The sequence below is a fragment of the Erpetoichthys calabaricus genome, chromosome 15 (genome assembly GCF_900747795.2).
Source record: "Erpetoichthys calabaricus chromosome 15, fErpCal1.3, whole genome shotgun sequence".
Classification (NCBI taxonomy): domain Eukaryota; kingdom Metazoa; phylum Chordata; class Cladistia; order Polypteriformes; family Polypteridae; genus Erpetoichthys; species Erpetoichthys calabaricus.
This window is the reverse complement of record NC_041408.2, coordinates 16,404,941-16,423,799: the sequence shown is the minus strand read 5'-3', so window position 1 is coordinate 16,423,799 and position 18,859 is coordinate 16,404,941. Positions and strand designations below refer to the sequence as shown.

The window sequence follows — 18,859 nt, the reverse complement described above, 5'->3', positions numbered from 1 at the left end:
TTAATACATTTTTTTCAATCACAGGACAAAAATAATTTAGAGTTTTCTTACTGATTTTTATAAATACTTTCTGGAAATTGTTGGCCCAAGCAGTTACCAGAAACAACCTCTTCATCAGTTATGGTTTCATTTGTTGCCAATAGGAATCAGAAGCAGTTGCCTCTTTGGAACTAACAATCCACTAATAAAGACTGACTCACCCTCTGTCTGTACCAAATGCAAGATGGCTGAGAAACACTCGGGTTTTGGACACAAGGCTTTCAGTTTTTGTGCTAGAGAACTAAGATATTAAAAAAACAAAACAAACAAAATAAAGAGCAGGGCAAAAATAAAACACATCTGAATCGGTCTTAAGTATGTAACTAATACTATGGCCTGAAATCACACGCCACTGCAGCGTTACTTACAGCCAAAGAAGCTCCATGATAGTGAGCAACAAAGCGCAGAGTCTTACAAATCATCTTCCTTTTTTCTGATTCAAAGTCCTGAAAACATAACATGGTATAATGGAAGTCAGAGGATGAATGGCAGGGTATGGGGTTAAGGGAAAAGAAAAATTCCTGAGCCTGAAACTTTGGACTGAAGGTTGGTGACTGTGAATTGGGGATTATTACAAAGGCTACATTAACCAGAACAAAACAAAAATGAATTTGTGAAAAACTTCTATATCATATAATGTACACAGTTCAAGTGATGAATATATTTCATCTAATAACACCATATAGCTAGTGCTTTCTTTTGCTATGAAAAATGAATGTTTAACCAATGCAATAACTGAAATGATTTTACCATATAATTTCTGGTATTAAATAATTTCGGTCATATAAGTCGAATGCGGAAAACTCACACTATTGGTCCAAGAGATTATGACATGCTAACACCTACCTGAGAGAGTAACCATGGAGCACACAGCCTTTTTTTCTATATATTATGCCTACGTGACCACACAGTAATGCCTGAATTATTCCGAAGTGACATTTGCACTGATTTGTGTTTTTTGTATCTCAAACCCTCATACACCTTTATCGTAAGAGTATCCCTTATCTGCGATGGAGTGTTCGATCAGAAGAAAATATGAAAATGGTTTTAAATTAAACGTCGTTGAAGTAGCGAAAGAAATTGTTAACTGCGCTGCTGCAAAAAAATTTGATGCGTCTGAGAAACTGATAGGAGATTGGAGGAGACAAGAAGATGGGGAAAAAAAAAATTAAGTGTCGCATTTTTGAACGGGCATATAAGTCGGGGTCTGATTTTATGATCGATTTAATGCAAGTATATACGGTAGTATTAATGACCTTAACTGAAATGCACAGTTTTTGTTTTATACATGTCAATGAGTATTTCAGTTATTATGAATGACACATCATCTCTCCACAATTAATGCAGCAATGTATATTTTTTAGTCGCATGCAGAGTCTGGTATATATGTAATGACAGGTGAGGTGGCTGTTGGTTTTGGCAGTATTGATGTACATTGGAGAGTATGAATATCTAATCCTGTGCCTTTGATCTGTAGGACACAGTAACAGTACATTTATACAGTGCATCCGGAAAGTATTCACAGCGCATCACTTTTTCCACATTTTGTTATGTTACAGCCTTATTCCAAAATGGATTAAATTCATTTTTTTCCTAAGAATTCTACACACAACACCCCATAATGACAACGTGGAAAAAGTTTACTTGAGATTTTTGCAAATTTATTAAAAATAAAAAAACTAAGAAAGCACATGTACATAAGTATTCAAAGCCTTTTTCTCAATACTTTGTCGATGCACCTTTGGCAGCAATTACAGCCTCAAGTCTTTTTGAATATGATGCCACAAGCTTGGCACACATATCCTTGGCCAGTTTCGCCCATTCCTCTTTGCAGCACCTCTCAAGCTCCATCAGGTTGGATGGGAAGCGTCGGTGCACAGCCATTTTAAGATCTCTCCAGAGATGTTCAATCGGATTCAAGTCTGGGCTCTGGCTGGGCCACTCAAGGACATTCACAGAGTTGTCCTGAAGCCACTCCTTTGATATCTTGGCTGTGTGCTTAGGGTCGTTGTCCTGCTGAAAGATGAACCGTCACCCCAGTCTGAGGTCAAGAGCGCTCTGGAGCAGGTTTTCATCCAGGATGTCTCTGTACATTGCTGCAGTCATCTTTCCCTTTATCCTGACTAGTCTTCCAGTTCCTGCCACTGAAAAAACATCCCCACAGCATGATGCTGCCACCACCATGCTTCACTGTAGGGATGGTATTGGCCTGGTGATGAGCGGTGCCTGGCTTCCTCCAAACGTGACACCTGGCATTCACACCAAAGAGTTCAATCTTTGTCTCATCAGACCAGAGAATTTTCTTTCACATGGTCTGAGAGTCCTTCAGGTGCCTTTTGGCAAACTCCAGGCGGGCTGCCATGTGCCTTTTACTAAGGAGTGGCTTCCGTCTGGCCACTCTACCATACAGGCCTGATTGGTGGATTGTTGCAGAGATGGTTGTCCTTCTGGAAGGTTCTCCTCTCTCCACAGAGGACCTCTGGAGCTCTGACAGAGTGATCATCGGGTTCTTGGTCACCTCCCTGACTAAGGCCCTTCTCCCCTGATCGCTCAGTTCAGATGGCCGGCCAGCTCTAGGAAGAGTCCTGGTGGTTTCGAACTTCTTCCACTTACAGATGATGGAGGCCACTGTGCTCATTGGGACCTTCAAAGCAGCAGACATTTTTCTGTAACCTTCCCCAGATTTGTGCCTCGAGACAGTCCCGTCTCTAAGGTCTACAGACAATTCCTTTGACTTCATGCTTGGTTTGTGCTCTGACATGAGCTGTCAACTGTGGGACCTTATATAGACAGGTGTGTGCCTTTCCAAATCATGTCCAGTCAACTGAATTTACCACAGGTGGACTCCAATTAAGCTGCAGAAACATCTCAAGGATGATCAGGGGAAACAGGATGCACCTGAGCTCAATTTTGAGCTTCATAGCAAAGGCTGTGAATACTTATGTACATGTTGTGCTTTCTCAATTTTTTTATTTTTAATAAATTTGCAAAAACCTCAAGTAAACTTTTTTCATGTTGTCATTATGGGGTGTTGTGTGTAGAATTCTGCGGAAAAAATGAATTTAATCTATTTTGGAATAAGGCTGTAACATAACAAAATGTGGAAAAAGTGATGCGCTGTGAATACTTTCCAGATGCACTGTACTAAAGCTTCTTAGAATACACAGTGCAGAATCAAGCACGGAGTTCGTTTAATCTGTGACACTAAATGCCCAAACACTGTGCTTCATCCCTCTTTTCTACCAACCAATCCAACCACTATTTACTTTATCACCTTATTTTACTGTTCTTGTGTATCCTCCAGCCCTATGAAACATTGATTCCACCTCAAGCAGAGACTTTGAGTCACGCTCAGAGTATGCTCACAGCAACTCCCAGAAAGCAGCTTGCTGATGGTTTTATCAACAAATAACCCTGGTCACATACTACTGATAAATGAAATGAAAATACTGCTACACATTTGGTTAAATCATACCCTACACAAAATCCTGTGTTATTGCTTTTTTATGTGGGTGTTGTTGCCTTAATAAAATGGCAAAACAGGCAGTAAATATTTTTATAAATCTAAAATGGTCACATGCAGAACAACATTAAGCCCTTCAGAGCCTCTGAAAAAAAGGCTGAGGCTTACCTGGAAAATGTCATACTTGCTTCCAATTATAAGTAAAGGAACAGGAAAAACATCAATCAGCTCACGGTCCTGTAATAATTTCAAATAAAACATTTATCAAAAAGGAGCAAGGAAATACTTTGGAGGCCTGCTAAAAATAAAAAACAGTAAATTTTAGCAAGTCGCTCGAATGATTTCATAACACCGGATATACAACACAACTCTGTACACTATGACCAAGTAAACAGTAAAACAAAAAAGTATTAAAGAGCAAATCTGTAAATATTATATGTACATGCTCCATATAGCAAACAGCTCAAAGTACTGTAGCCTTTTGTGGCATTCAACACAGCAAACAATTTTGTATATAAAAACCGGTAGTGGTCTCCCCTAGACTTTCTCATATACTCCGATATGGGGATGGAGTAAACCGCAAGACAGTGATTATGTATATTAAAGAACCATCAACAACAAATCAAATCAAATTAATAATATATTGAACAATTATTATAAAAGTAAAGTTGAATAAATCAAGACTCTGCAGCTGCATGAATAAAAGGTAAAGTACTACTTCTGGTTAACGGAAATAGCCCAAAAGTTACCTAATATTTGTATGCAAAATTTGGTTGACCTAAACGAAAGCGTACTCAAGTTATTGTGTTTATACACACACACGCACACACAGACATAATTCCAAAAATGGTATTTTCGGACTAGGGGACGTCTAAAACATCGAGATTAATCAAAATCTCGAAATGGAATTTTTAGAGGATTCCAATACTTTCCCTATACTTCATATATGAGACAGTCAGGGAGGTCTAAAACATCGAGATTTATCAAAATTTCAACATCAAATCTTTGGATGATTCCAATACTTTCCCTACACTTTGTACATGAGAAAGTTAAAAGCTAATTTCAATCCATCTATTTATTCATTTCTTGGGACATGAAGCCTATCCCTGCAGCACTAGTTGTATTACAGTAACTAACGCTGGACAGAATGCAAATAACCTAAGACACATATCCTTGGCATAGACAGGAAAATCAAAACCCCCAAGGAAAAGCCTGTGAAGATATTAAGACATGCAGGTTAGGTGGACTGGCGATTCTAAATTGGCCCTAGTGTGTGCTTGGTGTGTGGGTGTGTTTGTGTGTGTCCTGCAGTGGGTTGGCACCCTGCCGAGGATTGGTTCCTGCCTTGTGCCCTGTGTTGGCTGGGATTGGCTCCAGCAGACCCCCGTGACCCTGTGTTCGGATTCAGCGGGTTGGAAAATGGATGGATGGATGGATATTTTTCAGCATACTAATACCAGAAATCTACACATTGCAGATAACTCAGTAACAAAATTAAAGTCTTGTATGAACTGTGTGCACTGAATACCTTTACAAAACAAACACCTGCATTATGCCTTACCGACGACTCTGTATTCTAAAAGTCATATCAGCACATGCACTGAACTGCACTATGAAATGTAACTATCTCAAGTCATATAATCGGCACATAAAGGCCATTCCATGCCACCTGCACTTCAGAACAGGTAATCCACCTGAAGCAAAGTATGTTTGGGTTTGGACAGTACTTAGATGGGACACCACATAGGAAAAGTTTGGGTTGTTGCTAAAAAGAGGTGTTGATGTGGTCAACAGTGTGAACTTACTCTGTGGTCTGTGTGTGGATCCCAATACCCCAGTGTACTGCCATCCTTCACTTCAGACATAAAATTAAGGTCCTGAATCTCTGTGGTCATAAAAGATCCCTGGGTATCCTTCTCAAAGTGTTAGGGTGTTTCTTGATGTTCTGGCTCAACTGCCTAACACAGCCTGGTCATTCTGCCTCCCTAATCATCCCCTGCTCCTTACTGGTGAAGGGATGAGAGAGAGATACAGACAGTTAGCCAGCTAATATTTTATGTGTGGTGAGCACACTGGCACAAGAATGGCTGCTGTCATGTCATCCACGTGGATGCTACACATTTGTGGCAGTTAAAGTGGCTCCTTACTACCAATGTAAAGTCCTTTGTGTAGGTTAGAAACTGCTATATAAATTTTATTAATTATTAACACAACCTGGATATATTGTAATATATAATATTTGCATACTGCATGTAACAAGGCCAGAAGGATGTGAGGTATACAGTACAGCACAGCACATTTCTGTACAGCTTATAACCCTTAATAGAACTCATTATAATACACTACAGGCCAGTACAATGCAAGTACGTGCAATTCTGTTTTGGTTGCCTAGAAGTTTAGACAGAGTGCATACTTCGGCATAGGATAGGTTAGAACTCAGTACAATATATAACTTACTTAACACTAGACTCCCTAAAGCCTACGAAAAAAAACTTAATCCCAGCCCACCTTAAATCCCTTCACACCTCTCCATTAGCGTCTTTTGTTTCGTAAATTCATCAAGCAGCACAAGCAGTCTTCAGGGATTCTCTTATTAACTATTGCACTGTATTCTGTAAACTACACAGTTCAATATACTATGCTAAGAATTACTTAATCTTATCAGCTGAGACAAGAAATACAGAAAAAAAGCCCTTAATCGCATATGAATAATAAGTTATGCATGCCATTTTATGACACAGTCTCACCTATCCTTTGGAGCTATTGTTAAGCCTTCTGAATTAAAATATGCTGAAACCATTTCAACAACTGTAACAGATCAAAACAGAACGCAGTATTATACAGACAGATATCAACTTGTTTAGCCGAGAGATCTCACCGGATGGTCTTTGAGTTGTGGCTTAAACTCTTGCTTTCCCAGTTCAGCTCTTCCCTTAGTATCCATCTTTGCAAGTTCAGCCAAAGATTTGTTCACCTGTGTTTTAGTGACCTGAAGCAGCTTCTCCATTGTGGACCACAGACTGTTTGGTTTGGAGAGATCCACGAGCAAGACAACAGCTAGAGCTCTGAAAAATAAGTACACACACTAGAAGGAGAACCGGGTACTTCAATAAAGAAAATATATAGCCCATAAGAGACAGTAATATTTTAAAAAAGGAAGCTGCAGCTAAAGTATACTTGCATGTAGCCAAATGGCACCATGCAACCACTTATTCTTGGCAAGTGAGCTCAGCTGCCTGACTATTAAGTATGTGGATGTATTTTGGTTGGGAGGAGAAAGTAAAACATTAACATTTTTAGTGTTGAAACCAGTTAAGTAGGCAACATTATGGCTCTACTCAATCTTAGATAGGCACAGGCCATTGTCAGAACAAACTACTACAGAACTGCCGTCATGGACAGGGGCTAGACAGGAGAATGAAGGGACGCGAACATGAAGGCAGAATTTGTCCAAGTTAATGACAATTAGGGGGTAAGGCAATGAGCATCTAGATTGCTAAGTGAAAACCAGCAAGGCCTTCTCCTAGGATGAGCCTGTGACCTACATTGGGATATGACCTATAAGCTCCTTAATTGTTAATCATTTTGGCAAATATGCCTCGGTACCTGAATGAAGACAAGTCTATGGTCATGATAGCAAGCAGGAGAACCAATAGTGCTGTCTAAAGGAAGATAGCTAGTAAACTATCTTAATGAAAACCAAAGACCTGAGGGTTCTAAAGTGCTCGACTGAATTACATTTATGAAGCAAAAATTAACAGAAATGGCTGTTTCTTTCACAGTTCTGAGAACTTACATTCCCTGGGGTCAGCAAGTATAAATGATGATAATGCACTACAGCATAAATAAATAAGGGTAGCGTGGAAAATGATGACACTACCTTTCTCATTCTGCAGAACTATGTTACTGAGGCTAGCACAAGGCTACCTGCACTATTTATTGGGCTGTTCTAGTACCAGTGACCAAGTGCAGGATTCTGGATGATATGACTAAATGGTAATCTTTTGCCAGTCAAGGCAAAGGCAAAGGCAAATCCAAAAACAAATGGAGAATAACCAGCCAGATGTGTGGAGTGCAGCTAACAAAGAACCAGGAAAAAATGAGGATCTGTCCCTAAGACTAATTTCAGTCATTCTCATCTCATCTAGATCTGTCCAGAGATTCACTTCTGATATTATAAAGAGCATACCTTACATTTTCTGCAGTGACTGGGATTTGAACAAGATCAGATAGAGAGGTGCCTCCACCAAGCTCCCAGAAGTGAGCCATGTCCTTTGGCTGAAACAGAAGAGATTTAGATAAACACTCAAGTGAAAAGAAAAAAATCAAATTAGGTGCAGTACATTTGAGAACTCAGCTTGCAGTGGTCCAGTCAATAACCAAACTACCGGTACATAGAACAAACATCAGAAACCATTTCCTATGTTAATGGACTGAGACCAGGATGCAACTTGACTGCACCAAAGACTCCATCTTTCCGCATTTCTGAAAAAATACACGTCACCATAAGCTATTAGCAAATCAGAAAAGAAATTCCATTCTACTAGATCTTCACTTAGTGAATAGTACTAATTGTTCACTTACCGTGCTGTGTCCACGTGCTCTCCGTCCAAATGTATACTCTAGAGCTAGTGTAGATTTTGGAAGCTCATCCCTTTTTGGACAAACAGGCATTGTTACTATGGTTGCTTTTCAGGTTCTTTCAAGAAAAAATTAGATTAGATGGAACACTACCTTTCAAGAAAGCGGAGAATCAGAGTTGTCTTGCCCTATAAAAAAAAAAAAAAAAAAAAAAAAGTAGCATTTACCTTTTCCTTTGTCCTGCTAACACACTTCAGTTAAGGTTAACAACTCTGTTCAAAATATTCTGTGAATCTCATCAGAAAAAACTACATAGCTCAACTTGATATGTCTGTTTGGGACATCTTTCAGTGCTTTAAGCAGTGGAAACCAGGCTTGCTTGATATCCTTGCAAAATACATTTTCTGTCTCTCTATTACACAAAAAAATCTTGGAAGGCTTGGAAGGAGATGAGACGTGATTTTCTCAGAGACTCTTTAACATCCTGCGAGACAAGGCAGTGAGACAAAAGGACAGCTGCTGCACAGGCTTTTAAATGTTTGAAGAGCTGCGCGACATGCAGATCACGCAACATGGCAGCAGCAAGCCAACAGCTGATCAAGCAAAGAGGAGGTAAAAAAAAAAAAATTGATTCCCATTATATCACCGTTTAAGAGGGAGTTTTGAAGGACCGACTGCATCTCCTTAGCGTGTGTTCAACCCCCTCTTCATAACGTGAGCGGCAGGAACACGAAGTGACTGGCACGTAGGGGGTGGGCAAGTGAAGCGAGCAGCCCCCTAGTATTTTAAAAGAGAAAACTTAACCTGTCACAAAGCCCTTACTGGATGACTACTGCATCAATGAGAATTGTTCCTGCCCTGTGTCTGTGTGATTTATGGGAACAAGACCTGCAATGAAACACTTTATAAGAAACTTCCCCATCAGAAAGAACTAGAATAATGCAGCTTTACAGTGTAGGACACCATGAATCTTACTCTTTTACAAGCACATACACTCTACACTTTGTTGCCAATTACAGACTTCTTCTCCTATCACAAAAAAAAAAATAAAAAAAAAACAACAACTTCGATTTACCAGTTCATTGTGTGTAGCTTGGCTGCATCTCAGCTTAGTTGATCCCCCAGTCATTTTCTGATAACAATACTTAGGCAAATGGAGGAGAAATTAAAGTAGGCAAAATGGACTTAAAGTGTAAATGCTGATGTTGGAATAACTGTCAGGCAGGACAATCACATTCGTTTCTGCATTTGGAAGAGAGTAAAAACGGGGAAAATAAGTAATTTGTAGCTACTGAGCTTGTGTTCATTCAGTAAGGAGATCAGGTGAAACTGCAAGCTAACACACCATCCATACAAACTTGGAATGGGATGTCTGTGATCATGAAAAAGTAAAAGTAAAAGTAAAAAAAAAAAAAAAAAAAAAATCATTGTTAAAGATCATCACAGTGGGACCCAAAAAGGAAAAGTCAGCTCTAAACAGCAAAATGGGTGACAGCAGCAGCACACAAGTGATTGGCTACTTGTAGAATGTCACAGTTTGAAAGTGAGTGCAGCTCAGAGAAGTGGGCAATCATTGAAAACAAGCTATAGAAATCTCCGTTTACCACTGGACAAATTAAATGTCTAGAAAACAACATAAAATCAGACAGAAATGTAATTTCTGGAATGGTTCAAACAAAAAATTTTACTTGCCTTACACATTATTTGCAATTCATACTTTTGTTTGTTATGTTAGTAGCAAAAATACAGTACATTAAAATAGGAAATTTTAAAAGAATAGTAATAGGATGTCATGATTAGGAATGAGGACATTAGAGGGTCAGCTTAGGTTGGACAGTTGGGAGACAAAGTCAGAGAGGCGAGATTGTGTTGGTTTGGACATGTGCAGAGGAAAGATGCTGGGTATATTGGGAGAAGGGTACTAAGGTTAGAACTGTCAGGTAAGAGGAAAAGAGGAAAACCTAAGAGAAGGTTTATGGATGTAAAAATTCAACTTATTTTCGTTTTACAAGTATCAACCAAGAGTAGCACAGTGGCGCAATGGTAGCACTGCTGCCTCGCACTAAGGTCATCCCTGTGTAGAGTTTGCAAGTTCTCTCTGTGACTGCGTAGGTTTCCTCGGGGTTGGGTGAATTGGTGACGCTACATTGGCCCGATTGTGTGTTTTGGGAGTGTGTGTGTTCGATCTGCAATTGAGTGGTGCCCTGTCCAGGGTTTGTTCCTACCTTGTGCCCTATGCTGGATGGGATGGGCCCCAAACAATAAAATGACATGATATGACAAGTATCAAAACAAATAGCTCCCAACATAAAATAACAACTAATGACTTCACATTTACCGTAGACTCTGCTGGGCTGTAATTGAGTTTATTTATGTTGTTATCTTATAGCTAATTTCAAAATGTCACTTTGGCAGGCACAACTAATGATGTGCTTTTCATTCTTGTTAGTTTATTTTTTGTGTTTAGCAGTGTAAAAGAGAGGTGAAAAAGAGAGTGTAGTCAGGGTGGAGTGGGTGGAGAAGAGTGTCAGGAGTGATTTGTGACAGATGGGTATCAGCAAGAGTGAAAGGGATGGTCTACAGGACGGTAGTGAGACCAGCTATGTTATATGGGTTGGAGATGGTGGCACTGACCAGAAAACAGGAGACAGAGCTGGAGGTGGCAGAGTTAAAGATGCTAAGATTTGCACTGGGTGTGACGAGGATTAGAAATGAGGACATTAGAGGGTCAGCTCAGGTGGGACGGTTGGGAGACAAAGTCAGAGAGGTGAGATTGCATTGGTTTGGACATGTGCAGAGGAAAGATGAGGGGTATATTGGAAGAAGGATGCTAAGGATAGAGCTGCCAGGGAAGAGGAAAAGAGGAAGGCCTAAGAGAAGGTTTATGGATGTGGTGAGAGAGGACATGCAGGTGATGGGTGTAACAGAACAAGATGGACAGAAAGATATGGAGAAAGATGATCTGCTGTGGGACCCCTAACGGAGCAGCCAAAAGAAGAAGATGAAGCAGTATCATGCCATCTAAAGGCAAATTTTATATCTTTACACTTTTTTCAGGATGCTTTGATTTTTGCACAGAGTATGACATTGCATTGTTAATGACAAATGTAAAGTAAATAAAATAATGGCTACTTGTGCAATCAGCCTTGTGGTTATCCAAATTCACATTGGATGCATTCCCCTATTAAAATAAATTAAAATCAGAGATATAATTATAATATACTAACTACCTTACTAAGTATTTTTCATCTGCCCAAAAGGTGTACAGCCCAAGAGATATCATCACTGGTAATATGTTACGCAAACTGGATTGGGTCGCTGAACTGCACTTCATGTTTGTTGTTATATTTGCCTTTCCTGCACATCTGGCAGCATTCCTGAGGTCTCATTACGGGTAATTTCTGCATAGACCTGTATCATTTAAATGAAATACAACAGTCCAATTTTGAATAGCAAATGTAATTATTTATCCAGTGTTCTCAGTTATATCACTGGTAGTGTTTGAAAGAAATTAACTTTTTGCGATATTTATTTGACTATATATCAGGAATCTCCATGTTGCACGCAATCAGAGTGACAAAATCCAATGTTAGAAAGAAGGCCATGGAAAACCTGTTCAATAATCCTGACAAACTATCTGCTTTGGTTTTGCATTAAACTGTTAAAAAGCTTTTTTTTTTAATCATATACACAAAGGAAATTCAGCATTAAAAAAAAAATCATAATATAGTAGCATAATGGAACACTGGTTAACAATACCACCTTAAAAGGTGAAATATTTTGAGTTCAAGCCTCACAGGGTTTGCCATTTAATCAGTATCTCAGGGAGTTTTACTTAAGCATTCCAGTTTTCTACTTTATCTCAACAACATGCAAAATTGGTTGACTGCATGGCAGCCATGTAAGTGTGAATGTGTCAGGTGATTAAATGTTGCCTTAATCAAGTCTGGTTATTACTTTGTGCGTAATGTTGACAAGATACATCCCAGTCCAGTGCACTATATGTTGTATCTAGTAAATTCAGAAAAATAAAAACGAAAAAAAAAAAAAGATTTTCATCAAAAAAGCACTTATTGTGAATCGACCACAATATCTGCAGAAATTAAAAAATGCAGTCATTAACTAGTAAAAAAACACCACATCTTTTGCTCCTCAACATGTTACAAAAGTTATATAGTACTTTAATGTTATAGGTCACAAATATCATGGAATTCTTTTTTCATATGTGTCCTCAATTAAACAAGCAAATATACTGTATAATAAATAACACCGAGTTAATATCTATAATACACATAATATTTACAAAGCATAATTTCACTTTCAAAACTCATTTTTAATGAAATTTCATGAAATAACGCCATTTTCACATACACTCTGATTTTTTGGTATATTACCAAAAAAATGAAATAATGGGACAACCACACATATTGTGTCACCCATGCGAGCCTTCCAGATTTGTCTAGTATAAGTAGGACCACCCCAGGACGTGACAGTCTTGTCTGCTTCTCCCTCACAGCCTCGAGAAACCACCCCTTGAGGGCACCAAAGCGAAAGAAGCCCCGGCCTTTCGGGTCCGCAGAATATAAAAGGAGACTGCTCATGGAGGATGGCGTCTCATTTTATATGACCAGAGCCAGAAACTATCACTAACTGTCAGATACAGACGACTAATTGCTGTTAAAGAAATGCACATTGAAGTGCTTGATTTTTGTTATTTTGCCTGATTTTTGTTTGTAATTAAACAGGTTTTTTTTTTGCTCAGTTGGCACCCCAAGCAACCTGCTTTGTCCTGCACCAACATTTCATACAATATACTGTATATATTGTGCCCTCCAAAATGTCTGGGGCAAAGACACATTTTTTCATCGATTTACCCTTCCACTCCACAGTTTAAAATTACAAAACAAAACAATTCAGATGTGATTAAAGTTCACATTGCAGACTTTAATTTCAGGGTATTTGCATACATTTTGGCCACAACAACATGATAATGACAACATTTTTTATAAATGGTCCCCCCATTTTGTCCTCATATTGAACAATGGCAACTGGAGACCCCAGAGGTAGTCTATAAGGCAGAAGCAAGTCAAGGTATCTTTCACCTGCACTAATGAAGCACTGAAACACACCTGAGGAATCACAAACACCTGTGACGCCAATTGTCCCAAACATTATGGTGCCCTGAAATGGGGAAACCATGTATAAAAAAAAATATATACATTTTTTTTAAAGTAAAACGATTTTATTTACTTTAGCTCTAAATGTACTAAAAAGCAAAAAATACATTTTTCTTTAACCACAATTTTCGTGGTTATATGTGACTAACTAAAATTGTGGGGTGCACATAAATTAATTGATTTAAACAATTTTTGAAACTTGTTTAGCATGGTGGTGAATTACAATTTTTTTTTTTTATATTTTATGATGAAATTAGCTATTCTATTAATTAATTGAATGAATTAATTTGTGTTCCCCACGATTTTATTTACTGTATATACTCGCGGATAAGTAGGGACTATAAGTAGAATGCAAAAAACTAATGCTATTGGTCCAAGAGATTATGATATGCCAATGCCCACCTGAGAGAGTAACCACAGGGCACACTGCCTTTATTTTTTTCTATGTGGGTGCAGCAATGCGCTGTATCAGCGTGTGCTCCTAACCTCTCTCTCTCTCTCTATTGTACCTACTTGACCACACAGTAATACTTGAACTATTCCGAGGCAACGTTTGCACTGATTTGTGTTTTTTGTATCTCACACCTTCATACACCTTTATCGTTAGAGCATCCCTTATCTACGATGGAGCGTTCGATCAGAAGAAAATATGAAGCTGGTTTTAAATTAAAAGTCATTGAAGTGGTGAAAGAAATTGGAAACTGTGCTGCTGTAACAAAATTTGATGTGTCTGAGAAACTGGTGCGAGATTGGAGGAGGCAAGAAGATGTAAAAAAATTAATTAATTAATTAATTAAGAGTCACATTTTTGAACGGGCGTATAAGTCGGTGTCTAATTTTATGATCGATTTTTCGAGTTTCAAGACCTGACTTATACGTGAGTATATATGGTAGTCACATATAACCACAAAAATTATGGTTAAAGAAAAATGTATTTTTTGCCTTTTAGTGAATATTCAATATTAAGATATAGAAGAAGATGATCTGCTGTGGGAGCAGCCGAAAGAAGAAGTGAATATTCAATATGCATTCAATAGTTGTTTCGTCAGTGACAATAATACTTCTGTTTTTGCTCTTGCAAATACATCCATGCTCAAATTACTCGTACCACTGAACAATTATGAATAAGTGAGTATATTATATTTATTGATAATATATAAAATATTTAGCTTGAAACAATCATGACATGGAAAGGCTTTGTTTTGTTTCATGACAAGAAAGAATACAAAATGATTTCTACAGCCAAGTACGCACAATGGGTACTGGATAAAACTGTATCTGCAAAACCATTTGCGCAGTCTGCAGCAGTAACATCTTTTGATATAACTGTTAAAAAAAATTGATGATAATTCACTCTTTACAATACTAAAAAAAAAAATAAAAACAAAAGGAGAAATCTTGCAGAAGCAAAAGGGAACCAGCAACATGAATGCATGTCCCTTTAATGACACAACTGAGCACTGTCACCTCAACAACAAAATATAAGCATACTCACGTTACACGGACTGAAAATAGTTTATCTATTCAATATAAAATAATTTAATTTCTCCTAAATTAAACCCATAGACTATTTTTCTAAATATACAACTTTGTTGAATATTGCTATGCCTTTTGCTGCACATTCCCCAATGTTTTAATGACATTTTAAATTAAAACCACACATTTCTATGTGGAAATATCATTACCCCTCCTTTGCTGCCCATGAAGAACACCACTCTTTCTCTTCCTCCAGCGGACTTTTCCTCTTCACCATCCACCATGCCATGTCCATTTTCACGGCTCTGGACTTCACCCGCTGCTAACTCCCACAAGGTTGACCTATCAGAAAAAGCAGATGGTCAGAACAGACTTGGGGAGCCTCCTCTCAGATCCTTTACTGTCCAATACTGTACACATCTGTAGCTCCAAGAAAGACTAGACATTGGGAAACGACAACCCCTCAGCAATCTAATAAAATACATATTACAGTATAATTTCTGTTCTAAGTTCTAATCACGTTCTATAGACAGATTTTAATGAGTTATCGTGATGAAATTTGGGAACAAAATCTCTCAAAATTGTGATGCTCAAGTAATCAACATTTATACTGGATGTGACAGATTTTTTAACAATGAAATTATATTTGTTTTCAGTTATATGCGTTACAATAGAAGTGTTAAAATGCCATAATCAAAGTCAAATTTAAACAAATAAAAACAAAAGGTGAAAAATCAGTCCAATCAAAAATACAATCATAGTAAGAGCTAACTGTAATTATTCTTAAACATAATGAAAAACCCCACCCAGTGCATACAGATAATCAATACTGAAAAGCTAATGATATTATACCTATATTGATTAAAAGAGTCCAGAAGAAAATGTTATTCTCGATAGCTGTCAGTATTCCATACCAGTTGACTATTAATATAAATCAGTCTGCAGCCAATGCTTGACTGTTTTTGACCGTTTCGGATAAGCATCAGCAAAAAAACTTGTTTTATTAATTGTTTCAGTGTATGTTAAATAATGTAGAAGATTACAGTCTCTAATTTTTAAGAAAGTCAAAGACTCTATAAGGGCCAGAGGACGGTCAGGCAACTGTGTATAAAATTGCACATACTACACTCAATGGTGATTACACATTTTGTTCAAAACTATTTGTATCTTGGCAGAAAACCAAAGTATTGAAATCAATTTCAAAGCGTCATATTTTTACAAAATACGAGGGCGCCTGGGAACCAATCACATATCAATTGAAAGAGGGGGTCAGAGAGTTTCTGACTGTCCTGCACCACAACATGGCTGCCTTCAGTCTACACATTTCTCAACAACAACAAGCTCCCTTGTTGCTGGATTGGCCGTACAGGAGCCCACGATTTCGCCCTCCACTTCTGGCCCCTAAGATCATCAGATGTCACGTTGTGTGACTTTTTTTTTTGTGGGGGTACGTTAAGGATTCTGTTTATGTGCCACCACTCCCAACAACACTGGATGATCTCTGAAATCGCATTGAAAGAGCGTGAATACAGTGACACCCGACATGCTCAATCGAGAATGGGATGAACTTGACCGTCACGTTGATGTTGTCTGTACAGCTGCAGGAGGCCATATTGAGCACTTGTAAAATTACATAATACAATTTATGTTGACCTAAACCATTTACAATTTACTGCTTTGTTCTGTAAGGTGAAATAAATCATTTTGAAATTGGATCACACTTTTTGAAGTCAAATGTGCCAAATGTTTCTAAGTTCTTCTGAGGCTAAATTGAAAGAGGGTATTTTTGGTAGACCCGATATTAGAAAACCAATTTCTGCAATTTATAAAATTTTACTAGACTCCCTTCCTTTTAAAGATCCAAGAGGACACTGGGAAAAAGATCTCTTAATTAATATATCAGAAAAGGAGTGGAAGGTAGCAATGCAGAAAATTCACTCGAGCTCCATATGCGCAAAGCATAGAATTATTCAACTCAAAATTATGTATCGAGCTCATCTTAAAACTGTCTAAAATGTTTCCAGGGCAAGATCCAACCTGCAAATGCTGCAACCAAGCTCCTGCCTCACTGGGTCACATGTTTTGGGCCTGCACCAAACTAACATCATTTTGGACCAAAATTTTTAAGTGCCTTTCAGACAGCCTTGGTGTCACAATCCCTCCTAACCCATTAACAGCTGTGTTCGGTGTTCTTCCAGATGGATTTGAAATGGATAAGGACAAGAATACGGGGATTGTATTCACTGCACTTTTGGCACGCAGACTTATTCTGTTAAATTGGAAGAATCCTAACTCTCCTCTAATAAGTCAGTGGGAAACCGATGTTTTATATTATTTGAAATTGGAAAAAATCAAATTCTCAGTTAGGGGATCTGTACAGATTTTTTTCAAAACCTGGCAGGATTTAATCAATAATATTTTAGAATAAGAAGTATTTTCTTTTCCTTCAACATTTATCTTTTTTTGCCCTATTAAACTCAATAATTTAGGCATGTTTTTAAGCCTTAAGTATTACTTCTTTGGCCATGCTCTCCTTCTCAGGGGTGGGGTTTGATTTGCTTTCAATCCTATTTTTTGTAAAAATTGATCTATATGTATGGAATGATTACATTAATAAAAAAAACGATTTCTGATGCGGAATTTGATGGCGTGATAAATGACCTGGTACAAGAGGCTTGGGGTCATTCAAAGCAGTAATTTCAAAGTTTTTAGTTTACATTAAAGATGTAAAATTATACAGAAATTTTGAAAAAGTTATTGGTTAGGTTTGAGGAAATTGGATTGTAACACAAGTCTGAAAGTTCACTCTTAGAATTTGCGTTTGGAACATTTCCCTAAAATTTTCGGGGCAGTGAGTAAAGTTCAGGGTGAAATAATCCATCAGGATATCAAGGACACGAAAAGAAGGCACCAGGGACGTTGGGATGTCAGTGTGATGGCGTACTACTGCTAGGGGACTCATTGGGACACACCAGAAAAAGCGTATAAATGACTGGCCACCAAGTTAATTTCTCGGTCAAAAAAAACTAGGCACTGAGAAAAAATAGATACGTTATATACAATTTATTAAATTGGTATTGTTGTCTCTTTAGTTATATAATTTGTTAAATTTTAATAACATTTCTCAAACAGTACAGATGGAAGAAATTTCAGAACCACATAGTGACTCTGTCATCTGTATCGATCCTTCAGACACTGCCGGCACAATCGTAATAACTTTTTTTGACAACCCTTTTTCTGCATCGTTAGTTGATCGCATGCAGAACAACACTTGCGGGTACACACTTGCCACAGAAAAACTCACTGTCAGCATTAGTGATTGTACGTAAGTCTACTTACTTACAGCTGACCACTGAAATGACGCCTGTCCTTCCTGCAGGACGACCATTTCAATTTAGGAAACACTTAACTCCTTTACACTACTCCTTATTAGCCCACCTCTAACGACTTAATGCGTCGTTCTGTCAAACTCCTTTGTCGGCCTACTCTAAAGCAGAGTATTTTGAATGTAAAATAGCCAACCATCGCTACAGAATATACTGCGTCTACACAGAAGTCACAGCTAACCAGGGTACATGGATTTGCAAACGGCTTCGAAACGCTGCTTAGCCCGCTGCACTGACAATGCCAAAACCGTCACTCTAAATAATGCGTTTACGGCTTTTGGCAGCACATACAATCAACTAACTCTGCACCAGATACAATGTGACACTGCTGCTCACTTACCCAGCTCGTGGCATATCTTATACGAGCCCAACACCCTGTACCTCGAGCTCCGCGGCTGATACGTTACGATGGAAACCAGGCGTACAGACGCCGTCCTGAAATGCCTTCTGGGAAATTGAGTGTTGGAGATGCGCGCCACCGCTCAAGTAATCAGGAATTATGGGCAATGTAGTTTATTTTTTGTCTCCCACAGTATGAAGTTGTTTCACTGCGTGAAATCGCATTACTGAAAATGCTGAAGCATTCCTAGTTTGACATAACCCATGTTAGGGTCGAAAGGAGAATCAAGAAGCAGCCTTGGAGAGGACACCAGTCTGCTGATACTGCAGTCGTCTTCTTCTTTCGGCAACTCCCGTTAGGAGTTGCCACAGCGGATTGAATTGTTGTCCGCATATTA

The 18,859-nt window shown here is 38.3% G+C and overlaps 1 protein-coding gene across 1 annotated transcript in view; it reads right to left on the bottom strand.

The window, feature by feature from the left end:
- Positions 1 to 18,620, bottom strand: part of dync2li1 (dynein, cytoplasmic 2, light intermediate chain 1) — a 35,132-nt gene extending 16,512 nt beyond the window's left edge. The window contains exons 1-9 of the mRNA XM_028820641.2: positions 18,463 to 18,620; positions 14,946 to 15,078; positions 8,237 to 8,271; positions 8,087 to 8,156; positions 7,692 to 7,780; positions 6,381 to 6,567; positions 3,671 to 3,739; positions 408 to 485; positions 201 to 280 (exon numbers count right to left, since the gene is read on the bottom strand). Of these exons, the coding sequence (XP_028676474.1) occupies positions 201 to 280; positions 408 to 485; positions 3,671 to 3,739; positions 6,381 to 6,567; positions 7,692 to 7,780; positions 8,087 to 8,156; positions 8,237 to 8,271; positions 14,946 to 15,078; positions 18,463 to 18,476 (755 nt within the window). The 5' untranslated portion in view covers positions 18,477 to 18,620. The remainder of the gene's footprint in view (positions 1 to 200; positions 281 to 407; positions 486 to 3,670; positions 3,740 to 6,380; positions 6,568 to 7,691; positions 7,781 to 8,086; positions 8,157 to 8,236; positions 8,272 to 14,945; positions 15,079 to 18,462) is intronic.
- Between the last annotated feature and the right edge of the window lie 239 nt (positions 18,621 to 18,859).